The 13,395-nt window shown below is 35.6% G+C and overlaps 1 protein-coding gene across 5 annotated transcripts in view; it reads right to left on the bottom strand.

The window, feature by feature from the left end:
- Nucleotides 1-13,395, bottom strand: part of INPP4A (inositol polyphosphate-4-phosphatase type I A) — a 104,027-nt gene that overhangs the window by 29,020 nt on the left and 61,612 nt on the right. For 2 of the 5 annotated variants that reach the window (XM_081948199.1, XM_081948198.1), the window contains exons 14-18: nucleotides 11,459-11,567; nucleotides 7,886-7,903; nucleotides 5,345-5,528; nucleotides 3,985-4,203; nucleotides 2,659-2,797 (exon numbers count right to left, since the gene is read on the bottom strand). In XM_081948199.1, the coding sequence (XP_081804325.1) occupies nucleotides 2,659-2,797; nucleotides 3,985-4,203; nucleotides 5,345-5,528; nucleotides 7,886-7,903; nucleotides 11,459-11,567 (669 nt within the window). Of the gene's footprint in view, nucleotides 1-2,532; nucleotides 2,798-3,984; nucleotides 4,204-5,344; nucleotides 5,529-7,885; nucleotides 7,904-11,458; nucleotides 11,568-13,395 lie in introns of all 5 variants that reach the window. The other 3 variants (XM_081948196.1, XM_081948197.1, XM_081948200.1) reach the window with 3 other exon arrangements.

The following is a 13,395-nucleotide window of genomic DNA, read 5'->3' as shown; positions in this document are numbered from 1 at the left end:
TGGCCACCTGGTCTTCTGGTTTCTGGCATGCAGGCGTGCATGAAGACCAGCTGTCCGGTGTGCATGTGCGTGCCAGAACCCGGATGGGCGACGGCTGGCATGCTCAGAGAGATGGCTCTGCATGCCACTTCCAGCACGCGTCCCATAGGTTTGCCATCACGGCTATAGAGCTTGCAATTTGCTTTCCAAGCTCACTTTAAGACAATAATTTTGGCCTATAACAGGCCTGAAATTACTATAATTGGAAAAAAATACTTTTCCCACTATAAATTTGTTTGGACTCTGTGGAGATCTGTAGAATTAATGCAACTACATTTTTAAATGTTTTCATGTTACTGCAATTTTTATGATAGATGGCCAATACATTCTGTGGACAAACCATCCAATGAACAAAACATTTATTTCATCTTGGTATAGATACAGACCCTGCAGATTTTGAGTTCTATATGTACCTAAAACATGTGTTGCAGGCAGAAGTGTTCTAGGGTGGGGAGAATGAAGGAAGGGAAAGCCCCTGGTGGTAGCAGGGGTCAAAAGGAGATAGAAGAAAGAAAAGCACAGAGATATGATAGGAAAGGATGGACAAATAGATCATTCACAATGGTGAGAAAAGGGGTTATACGACAAGGTGTGAGGAGATGGAAAAGGGCAGTTTGGGTGGTTGGTTTTGTAATGCAGGGTGATGATGTTGCTATGTAGATAGCAGTGGGAGACAAGTGAAAAGAAGGTGAAGGAAAACGGGAGGTCAGGGGAAGCATAGCCAGTTGGAGTCATCTAAAGCATGGTGGAGTTCCTGGTGGCACACAGCTAAACAGAGGTAAGGGAAGGAAGGAGTGATAAAATCACTGGAGGGACAGATGTCTAGGCCACATGGAAAGGGAGGGGACAGAGAAGCAAGGAGCCCCAGCCTTACCCAACTTGCACTTTAAGACTCTTCTAGAGTTCTCTCAACTCAAATCCTGAATCACCAAGAAGGTCCAGCAATACATACATACATACATACATACATACATACATACATACATACATACATGTTGTACAGCATGAATACCTCTGGTCTCTGAAACATATGGCAGCACTAAAGGTCTTCAACTCAACCAAGTACTTACTAGGTGGCTTGAAACAAGCCATATTCTCATCTCAGTGTCTTACTTTCATTCGTAAAAAGAGGGAACGAAATACCAGCCTACCTTTTAGATTCTTTCCTCATAGAAAACATGCCATATAATATAATCATATGAAAGTATCCTAAAATATCAACCAAATTGAAATCATCAGTTGATTTCTTAATTAGGAGATAAAGTCACTTCTGAAAATATCACTGGGCAATTTTTCTATCTTCAGGTATATGCAGGGTCATCAGACATTTTTATAAATACCTAAACTAGAGTCTGGAGTTCTCTATTTTTTAATTTCAAGAATGTAAAGAAAATTAATTAAGGCCTGGAAGGGAACTTGGTAGGTACTGTGGCCCAACAGCGGCCGGCTGAGCTGTTGCTGGAATCTGACAGCGATGAACACTATGGGACTGCCCTGGAGGCTGAGGAAGACTCTGGGGGGTGTTCAGAGTCAGAGCAGGGACTAGAGAGGCCTGTTGGCCACCAGATGGCGTCTGAGTCAGGGAGCAGTGAGGAAGTACAGAGGGAGGCTGATGTGTAGGGCTGAGGAGGAGGCGGCAGCAGCTTTGGAAAAAGGCTCACAGAAGGAAATAGGAACAGGTGGCTACTGATTGGCCCTTCCCAGAGAGCTTATAGGTGGGGCGATGGGAGGGGAATTTTGCAGGAAACAACAGTTTACTAATCTAGGCATAGTGAAAGATTGGGAGAACTTCGTGAGTTCAAGCCTTGTTTTCATAGAGATAATTTTCTGGGCTCCTAGCCAAGGGGTTGCTTATCTCCCTCCTTAGTTGTGGCAGACAGCCAAGTCGGCATCAGTATATATTAGAGGCTTGGGACAGAACAGTAGGCGAAAACATAAATATCTACAGGTACAGTGGTGCCTACTAGCACCATGTTATATAATCTAGTTTATATTCCAAAGATACTTTATCCAAAAGGCAACTGGATTTTCTTTGGAAGGAGGGTTTCTCTGAAAACACTTCACTTTTCATCCAAGAAGCTTCCTCAGTTCTGAACTAAAGAAGCTTCTTGAATGACAAGCAAAATGTTTTTAAAGAAAGAAAAACAACAAGAAGAAAATCCAGTTGCCTTTTGGAAAAAGCACCTTTGGGACAACCATGACCTGGATGATTAAGAATCTCCATAGACAATCTAATTTCTACTATAGCTTTTTGGAGAGTGATCAGAAGCACTCCCTATTTAACCCTTTTTAGGAAATGCTCTGAAAATTCAAAACGGAAATACAGCAAAAAAAGACCATGGTTCTCTCATTCCTGGGACCTTGCTGTTCAATGAAGATTCCTAATATACCGAGAAATGCTTACAATACATGGATCATGATTAAGGAAGAGCTAAGAGATGCAACGAAGCACAACAAAATGGCAACACAAAAAGCCATGGCTGTCATACGCACTTGTGATTCTGGGAAAATGGCATGCAGAGGATGAAATGGATGAAGATGATGGTGGGGATGATGAAGATGAGATGATTTCATTTAAGGTCTCTGGCTTTATCCAGTATGCACGGGTGTCTTGTTTACCTTTCTTGCTAGAGCAGCTAACTTCACACAGGAAAACATCTTCACAGCTATCACTTTGTAATCGTTCTTTCAGGAGAAGCTTGTCTACCCTCTGGATAATGCATTCAAGACTTTTATCAACATTCACCCAGACTTTTTCCTGGGAAGGAACAAACAGAAAGAAAGGGATCAATTACATACTGGTGTGCCCAATATAATGAAAAGAAATAAAGAAGTATATTGAAATAATATTTTGAAAACACTATTTTCAGTAATTCATAGAAAGCATGCACATCGATTGAAAGGAAATAAAGAAGCATACTAACCATTTCCATCTAATTGGGCAACAGGGTAAGATAATATTATTTTCTTCTGGACAAAACTGCAAAGACTATCAGTTCATTTACTACTTTCCAATTAATAATTGGGAAATCATCACATCTCCAAGATACCTAGAATTAACTCCATAGCAAGATAGGCAGCAAATAAATTTAACAAATAAATAAATTTAGCTGCTCCATTTTTACTGGCAACTCAAAAAATAGAAACAGAAGTAGAGAAAAAGAAATGAACACCCAATGCCTGGGTTCACAGATTGCTTTAAGTCATCATATCATTCCTTTATTGCAAGAGTTGCATGACCTCAACTGATGTGGTTCCTAGTTTTCATCATATATGAACCCAGCTACTTATTCCACAAACTATATTTAAATCAGATAATGAATCAGTGCAATCTGTCAAGAGTCTGCCGGAATTAATAAACGAAGGGCTCCAGAAGCATCAAAGCACCTCCCAATAATGATTGCCACAATTGGGTGCATGGATTTTTACCAATATTTTTAAAGGAAATATGACAATTGGAACACAGGCTCTAAAACAGGCTTAACATCATTTATAACTACAGTGATCATAATCCTTTCTTATAAAGGACAGTCCTTTATTTCAGAAAACTACCCTCTAGATTTATTTAGCAATTATTTTCTTGGTTTTGCTCTTGAATTTTCCTTTGTAAAGCAAAATTATAAACCTAAATACTTGTTCCTCTTATCCTTGAGAACCTCTTTTAGAATTGTCTCTTTTTCAGATTTGTCTTTCATTTTTTCCAAGAAAATATGGTCACTGTATTTATAGCACAAAGAAACAAAATGCAATAATCCATGTTACTATGGATTCACTATGCATCACTGTAATGCCCACCATGCCTTTTGCTCATTCAAAGCATTTTAAACATAGTTTCTAACCCACAAAACATGATCAAATACCTGGCAGCTGTAATTTTACAAAAGGGAATTGTCTGAATTAAGATTCACTGTAGTATAGGAATGGAATTTTAAGGTAACAGCCTACCCACTCTTCTTCATGCCAGTCCACCTGTAGGGAAGAACGGCTATTTCTTCCTGCCCACCTGGCCACCAAAGTATCTTGGTCATTTCTTAGCACCACTTGTTCTCCTTCTGTAGATGTTGGAGAAGCCTTTGAAGCTATATAATCTGGTCTTGCAGCATTCAGGGCATGAATTGAATTTGCCAACAGCTTGCAGTCACAGACAGTGACAAGCTGCCTGGTCTAGAAAGGATAAAGATGACACGCAATATTTGCAAACACTGTCTATTTTATAACATCATTCTTTATTACTGTCCAATCCCAACACTACTAAAGTACAGTAAAGTAAACAAACCCAGTAACAAAAATTATGTCACTTTTTAAAAACAGTTTAATATAAGGTATACTTTTCTTAACAAATATGGACATGATTTAGCCTTATGGCTACAATACAATTTTTAACAAATAAAAAGGTTATTTTAGCATACTAAAAACCTGCTAAGACTGTTTTTTAATGCAATTATAGTGATCTAGGTACTGATTGAGGCAGACGGGCAATCTTTCCATTACACTGCCAATTGAGAGCACAGCTCCCCATAGAATTTATCATAGAAAAACATATTCTATGGTTTTTATTTTATAATTATTTCTATAGCATTTCACTGTGAATTTAATTTCAATTTGAATTCAATGAATTGATTCATACAGCACACTAAGCAATAACCTTTCTTAGCTTAATATGTTGTGTAACCTAGACATTGTGGCATTTAACCTGCATCTGATAATATGTTGTATGGATCCCAATAATTATGGCTTATTTGTTAAAAGAAACTAAATTTAGTGTCCACTGAATGTAATTACAGTACAGCAAGGAAATATAACATGATTAGCAGGAGGCAGTTAGCACTGAGATGGATATCATTACTTGAAAAAATGATCAGGGCCATAAAGATTCCCCCCCCCCAAAAAAAATACTTTAATTAGCAATCTGAAGAATGTTGTTTTACAGTCCTAAGCATCACCAATATTTATGATATTAGGTTTTCGATTTTCACAACAGGAATGAAGGTTGGAGAAGGAGAATCTTTTTGCCTCAAGTCTATCTGCTGGAGCAGTAGGACTTAAAGCAAGATGGGTTGTATTAGATCAAATGTATTAAAATACAATAATCTTATATGCTGAGGTCAGAGAGGTTTAGGGCTCATTACTGATCATTAAATATAGACCAAATAAACGTAAGTTCTTGTTGTCCTTTCAGAATTCTCAGATTTTGGCAGGGCTACAGAGAAGGAAATTCAAAACTGCCAGTATAAGAATATTCAGTTAATATTCAGTTAAAGAGGGATCTCAATGGTATAGAAGAGAGGTTGAACAAATCCCCTACCTTATCTGCCAAAATGGCAAGTGTTCTCTCAAGTCCATTCGTTGATTTATCCTTGGCAGCTCTGGAAAGTCTTTCTGCATAATAACTAACTTGAGTTTTCAGGGTATTGATCTGTGCAATAATCTCCTTTGCTCGAATAATATCCTGTGGTATGTATACTATAGACTGAGAATTGGTTGCAGTGCTGACAACAAGGGGAAAAAAGAGTAATTTTTTTTTAAAAAAATAGTGGAAGATATTGGTTTGGGATCTTGTTCTAACTATCAAGCCGCTAAGTACAAAGACTGACAATCTACTATGTTGCAACCATCTTATTCAAACTATCTTGAGATGCACATGATGAAAGCATTTGAACAAGATGTATTTATCAAACATGCCACGTGATTACTCAGAAGCTACACAAGGAACAGAAAACTGCCAATCAAACAATGCAGCAATAACAGAATTAACAGAATTATTCCTGTTAATCTGATTCCTTGGCTAAGCATAATTTATTCATTCAAATGGATGACCAATCCATTTGCCTTCAAAGATTTCCAGATTCATCTTAGAAAATACTACTGCTATATTATCCTTTCCACAACCATGTAATTACTCAAGATGATTGAAGTCTCATATGGCTTTGGTTTTAACCTTCTTGCCAACGTCAGAATTCTGCTTAATAAACTCAGATTTGCACTATTTTAGATGACTAGCCAAACATAACTCAAGATAGATTTATAGTAAACTATTTGATTTCCCTTCCATATATCTGGATTTGTTTTTGTAAATCCAGATATATAGTCTACCATCTATTTTTGCTGGAGAGCCATCAGCTTAGTAGTTTACACAATGTACCTGGAAAAGTAAAAATGGTAGGCTAATTCCTTTCTCTTGGCAGATAGCTTCCTTCTAATGTCCCACTGCAAATTTCAGATTACCAGTTGCCTAATTCATTCACAGCAAAACAGATTTATTTAACAGAATGCTTTCATTTAGCATAAGACAATGTTTCAGAAACAATGCAAGTTTTCAGAATCAGCTTCCAATATAAAATTGAAGCAGGGAATTGTCTAAAAATGTTTTTGGTAGTATGAAACTTGAAACAACATCTCTTCCTTTTAATAAACTTTAAATCTATCTTTGAAAGAATCTAGATAACAATTTAAAAGCTTTTAACCAAAGCTTTGTTCAGCTATCTAGAAAAATACATTTTCAGAAGAAAGGATTTAGACTGTAATTTTAAAAAAAGGAAAACAAAGAGGAAAATATGTCTTTTTATTTTTAGAATAACTTCAAAATTATTATAGGAGTTTCCTTTAAAATGTGATACAGATTGTTTATTTTAAGGACAGTTAAAGCTCAGGCTTTTAAATATTTCTATCAACCTTTATAGCAATATATGCATCTTATTTGAAAGAGAGACATCATGCAGAATCAATCTATATACAGTAGCAAACTACATGCAGCATTATTTGTGTTAGATTCATTCTCAAAAAAGAAGCAAAACAAATCTTTTGCTGGAATCAAAGGAAGTAATTTGATTAGCTTCTTATGACCATTTCCCCAAATGAACAGCTATCATCCTTCACTGACTTTTAACTGGAAAACATTTTTTCCCCATCTCCCCCCAAAATTTTATTTCTTTTTTAAATTAGGATTAAGTAGACTAAAGCAGTCCAACTTTTGCTATTAAAGACCCAAGGTCACAATCTTACAAACATGACAGTGTAGTTCCATGGATACATAGGCCAATTATCTAATGCTTGGAAGTATAACTGTCAATTCATGTGCATGGATTAAAGTTTTAGTTCATATCTGATCCAAATCTATGTAAACCTCTTGTACACAAGCTGAACCCTTATCTTAAAAATGAGCCACTTTGTGGGCATAAAATGAATAAATCAGAGGCATATATTCACATAAATTGCTACTAGCCTCTGCCACACCCCTAGGATAAATACTAGAAATACCTAATCACCAGAGTCTAAACATAGCTGATAGAATTTCCTTTAATGTCTAGGGTCAAGTGGTAACGTGGTTAAATGTTTTAGCAACATCATACCATTGACCTAAAAATATCTGAATGATAAGGATAATGACTTCCAGGCTAGATGAGATAATATGAAGGCATTTTCATCCTTAGCACTGCAATTTTTAACAAAATAAGCTTGGTGTCCACGATCTCCTTTTCAAATAAGCACTTCTTAAAACTAAGCCCAATCAAACTATTTTTTCTGCCCTAAAAGTAAAAGTATTCAATCGGTATTTGATTATTTTATTTTTTTCAGTGATGAGCAGTTATACATTTAATATTTCCAAATCTCTCTTAAATTGCCTTGTATAATCTAAAGGTTATTTTTTAAATGTTAGCTGTTCATTGATAAAGCAAATAATGCAGGTGAAGATAACAAATTCATGCCTACGAAATTCCGCAATAAACATTTATTTAATGAAGCAAATTAGCGAAGTCAGGATACAACCATAAAATACACCCTGTTAATACATTGTCTGCTTTAGAAAAGAAAGAAAGCTGTGCTAGCTGAGAAATAGAAAACTCACCAACTTTCCTCAAAACTGCTAAAAAAAAAAGAAACCGAAAGAAAATTAGCCTTTAATTTGTTAGCAAATATCAAAAGCCAAATGATGTTAGATAAATGTTAATTGCTTTAAAGCTTCTTTGTATGCTGTGTTTGTATGAAGTAGATGAGGAAAACAAAAAGTATGCAAAATGGTAAATGTCTCCTAAAATGTTATAAGACCCCACCAAAAAATTTATAGATGACTGATAGAACACATAGATATTTTTATGAGACATTCAGTATATACCCTAATGAATTCGAGTCCCTCCTTGACTGCCCTTCTGCCATTCCTTCAGAGATCCTTAATCTCATTTTCCAACCAATAAATGGTAATGCTACCACCAATGATCTAACTCTGCTTACAGTTTTAAAATTTAAGATAATATGGAGATCCCAGTCCTGTGTCCAAACTATCAAGATGATCTTCCAAAGGTAAAATAGTTCAGTCACCAATGTTAACGGGGTGGTAGGTCCAACCCACCCAATTACTACCTAGTTACTCTATCTAAATATAATAAGCAAGCTATATGCTAGGCATCTCTTCACAAAACTGATGGAATTTAAGAAAAGATTTTAAACTCAGTACATGCCAACTGGAGTAAAATGTTGGCATGTGTTCTAGTTAATCGCATTTCTTATTGCCATTCTTATTGTCATTCAAAAATAGCTGGTATGCCTGAAACATAAAGTGCATCTGTTTTATTTGTAAATATTTTTTAAGTGTAAACCTTGATGTTTCAGTAATGTATGGGCAATTTTCAGGACTCAAAAATATTTTTGTAAGAGATGTCTGTAATGATAAAGCACAAACTCGTGCTGTGCACCAGTGTTTCTCATCCCTGGCAATTTTGAGATAGGTGAACTTCAGCTCCTAGAATTCCCCAGGCTGGCTGCGGAAGTCTGGGAGTTGAAGTCCACAGATCTTAAAGCTGCCAAAGTTGAGAAAAACTATTTACACCAACAGAGTGTTTTAGTATTAAAAGCACACTGCATTCCAGTAGTGCATATATTGCAGCAAATCAAATAAACAATAGTGTACAATAGTCAAAAGCCACTACCACAATCAGTTAAATATAGTTTCAGAATCTTTATTCATAAAGATTTCATAAAAATGCATGGTCATTTCAGGGTGACATTTTATATTCTCCTTATTATCCAAATAACCAGTTTATTCAGAGTTTTATTTTTTTTATTTTTCCCAAAAATAAAATATAAACTACAAAATAAAAAAAATACAAAAAAATAAAAGAAAAAAGAAAAAATATAAAATTAACAGTAAACATGTAACCTCCACCTTGGTTGAATACTGACATCTGTATCTCAAACAAATATTCAGAACTATATTTTGTACAATGGCTACTAGCCTATCAATATGATTAAGTTTCTTTGGATATAGTCACATTTTTACTGTTTATAAATCCTGCTGTAAGGAATCTTACTAATTATTTAGCTTTGGTTATATCTACTTTTATTTTTAAATTTTAAATTTTTAGCTTTTTAAGTGGAATTCTGATCATTGACCATAATTAAGAATTAACTGATCTCAGAACAGAGTTTCGCTGGATATGAAAAATGGCCACACTGCCTACTAATGTAAGCACAGGAATACAAACATGACATATATTACTAGATGTCAAAAAGACAAAATATGCAGACAGATCTTGAGATATAGCTTATCTAAAAAGCTATTTTGATTATTTTAATAGAAGCAATTAATATGGCAACTAAGTTACTTGAAGAAATACAATCAAAGAATATGCAGATTGTGATTTTTCTAAATATGGTCCTTTTAAGGGAAATTTTACCCCTGGACTGACTGCCTGGTAGATGATTTTTTGTTTTCTGTAGCTATTATTAAAAGTTATGCAAGTAACACAGACTAAAATAAGCAGTGATTTAAGATATGAAACTAAAATAAAGTGCAGATAGGAAGTGTCAGCCTAAATTTAATTCTGACTTACTAACTTTAGAATATTATTGTTTACTGGTCACGTATTGTGGATGGAAAACTGTATCTGATTTGGCAGCATTTAAAGCAACAAAACATCTATCTGGATTCTAGAAGTGTCAAACTATTTTGTTCCTGTGAATTCCCTCTTTTTAAATTAAGAATATAAAGGCAATATACTATAGCTAAGGCAGGATTACTCTACTCCTGAAAACAATAGAAAATGATATATTAATGGTAAAATAGGACATTTCAGCTTTTAAGAATCTTCTAGGATATTTTTCTTCAACCTTCTTTAGCCAAGATACCCTGAACTTTAACAGAACCTGCAAGTTATAGAATGTTGACAAGCATAATGGTTCCAGTGTTTCCATGTTTTCATTTTTGGTTAAAATCTCTGATATCCAAAAAGATAAAATTAAAGGATAAATGAATTCCTCTGCTCAAGCAAAAGCAGTACTAGCACTTATTTCAAATCTGTGAAAGATCTAGTATATCCATGTGATCTATTTTGGACCCATTGCTGTATCCTTTAAACTTCTTTCCATCTAGAAAGTAGGGAAATTGCAGAAGAGTGTTTTCAAGTTTCAAATAATGTCATATATAAAAATCAGCTACAAAAGTTATTAAGGTTTTCCACTTGAACTCCGCCTCCTTCTATGGCTTTGAATACTATAGGGATGCTTTATACATCTCATAACACCTGACTCCATAGCTCTCTTTCTTTATGGGCATACATGTTTCTGTTTTACGCTACAGTTTCTATCGGGAACAGGTCACAGGATAGTAATTGTGTGAACAAAACGAACATAAACCTGTTTTTCTTTTTAGCGTGTTCTTTCTTTTTTAATTGTAAGCCACCCAGACTCATCAGACCTCCAAATTGCAAAAACAAATGAAACAAACATGGAATCATTCATCTCAACAGCAAAAAATAAATAAAAATGGAGAAAAGTGTTCTGTCTGCTCTTGAATAAGTAACATAGCAAAAAGCAATGTTAATGAATTGGGCTGTAATCCATGTAATTTGAAGGCACACAGAATAAATTGTTTAAACTTTGCCTTCTTCAAAAATATTCCCCTTTTTTAAAAAAAAATCCCAGTCTAGCTTACAATGTGGTATTTTCTGGCCATTCTCTCATCCAAGTACTAAAAAGCCAACCTTCCTTATTTCTAAATTCAGACAAGGTCAACAAGGTACTTCCCCCTCTTGAGGTGGTGACCCAAAAGAAGTTCAAATGGGCGGTGTGTGTGTGTAAAACAACAGCACCAGGAACAGAGGGGGATCTGGAAGGAAGTACCTCTTTGAAAATTCAGCTACTCTGATCAAAAAATCTTGCACAAAATTTCAAGGGAAGTCTCTAACCAATGCATGATTAATCAGCTTTTATATGTGATTAAATAGGAAAATCTGCTAAAAGCTAACATACATTGATCAATTTAAAAAAGGAAATCATTCTTCTAAATTCTTCACAAAAGGTATCTCTACTTGCAATTTGGTTGAAACTTTCTATGTGTGGATAAAAGAGAAAAGAAGGAATGACATTCTGTTTTTTACAAAACTAGAGTCACAAAAAAAAAGTGTGCGTTCAAAATGCCACTTACTGTTTCTTTGCATCTTCAAATTTATGTAGCTTTTTCCGCAAACCTCCAGATTTAAATGCCTGGCAGTGAGCTGCTGGTGCTCCTATAGTTACAATGTCATAATTCTCATCTAAACATTACAAATGACAAGGAAAAAGACACCATGAGAATTTCTGTCAGTTTGTCCTAGAATGCAAATATGCAAAGAAACCAACAACAACCATATTTTAAAGAACCAACAACACTCTCTATAAAGTTTATAAACTCTTTAAAAATTCTGAGAATTGCATTAAGGTATCTTTAAATCTAATACAAAGTGACATTTCTGCATCAGTTATTTCTAGTACAGGAAATTCCTTATAATAATTATGTCAGGATCCAATAAATGTATGAATTATAAGACTTTCCATTCTACTAAACGGCATGCCATTTCTTGCATTTTTGTTATAGGCCACAGAATATCACTGGAAATACACAACCATAGGATGTGAGAACTGATTAGTGAGCAAGATGCCTAGTCATGTGGACAGTCTCCATGCCAAGAATGTAACTATTAGAACATTATTCATTTGGCCTTAGAATTATGTAAGAGAAATTCATATAGTTCATGAAGAAAGTCAGCATAGACTTTCTTAAATCAACTTGTACTTCTCTGCAAGGTGCTCAATGGAGAAAATGGCTACACATGAACATTTCTTTGCAAAGATGGTCATTTTCTTCCACTGGAAAGTATGCAAAATTTTGAACAGGCCTACCCTAGCAAAAATTTCAATTTTATTATACTTTGTAAAAAGGTGGGCTAAAATAATGCAGTTTAAACCAGGGATTTTTAGCACTTGAATAAGAGCACAATTTAGATTTATCTGGGATATTTCATTTCCCTCCAATGAAAAGCAGAATAATATAATTTGTAAATGGCAAAGGCCACAGAAAGCCGCAGTTAGTATCACTGCTTAGGAGAATGCTAAGTACTATCAATATCTCTCAATTAAAATATCAAGATTTCCTGCCAAGTACAGGTAATTCTCAAGTTACAAATGTAATGGAGCCTGCCCATTCCATTCGTAACTTGAAGATTCATGGGAGTGAATCTCGTGGGTTGAATGGGATCACTCCTTCCTTTCGCCCACGCATTCGCTAATCAAATGCGAGGCTCATTAAGTGTACATGAAGTATTTCAAGGTGAGGAAGGCCATGGAGAGCCTACTGATGGAACAGGCCACCTGCCTAAAGGTCTCACCGACCCAATGAAATACGTCATGCTCCCTACAATTGCTTCCCTCCCCCATCCTGCCGCAGCAGGTCACTTATCTAGCGAAGATCTAGCAAGCTGTCTTCTCTCTAGCCACTCAGCCGTGGGACACTTTGAGGGAGTGAAATCGCACTGCCTCAAAGCATCCCATCAGCTTGCAAACATTTCGCATGAAGACTGGAAATTTCTGGGTGCCGTGATTTCATACCCTGAAGTCCCATGAGATCACGGTCCCCAAAAGCTTCTAGTCTTTGCGCAAAATATTTGCAAATGCTGGAAGTGAAATTGTCCCGCTCTCAAAGAAACCATGGCAGAGAGGAGACAGAGTTTCACAAGGTGAGTCAGGATGGGAAGAGGGAAGCAATTGTGGAGACCTGTTCGGAACGGAATAGGTAGGGTGAATGTTGCAGTGAGTTGTTTGTAAGGGTGAATAACTGCTGTGGTGCTGCAACATTTGTAATTTCGAGACTGATTCGTAAATACTTGGGGAGATGTTATTGTGTAAACATCCACTAAGTGAACTATTAAAACTCGAGGATTACATGTGTCCATTCCTTGGTGTTTAAAAGTTTTTGCAACCTTCTTCATCACTTTTCAGCACAAGCCACTTGTTCTAACCAGCAAATATACAATATACTTCCAACCTCTTTATTCAGGAAACAAAATATATAACCTTTTCCAAATCTCTCGTTTTCCTTACCCTAAG

This window comes from Natrix helvetica (genome assembly GCF_964273705.1).
Source record: "Natrix helvetica genome assembly, chromosome: 3".
Classification (NCBI taxonomy): Eukaryota; Metazoa; Chordata; class Lepidosauria; order Squamata; family Natricidae; genus Natrix; species Natrix helvetica.
This window is presented reverse-complemented; position numbering and strand designations above follow the sequence as displayed.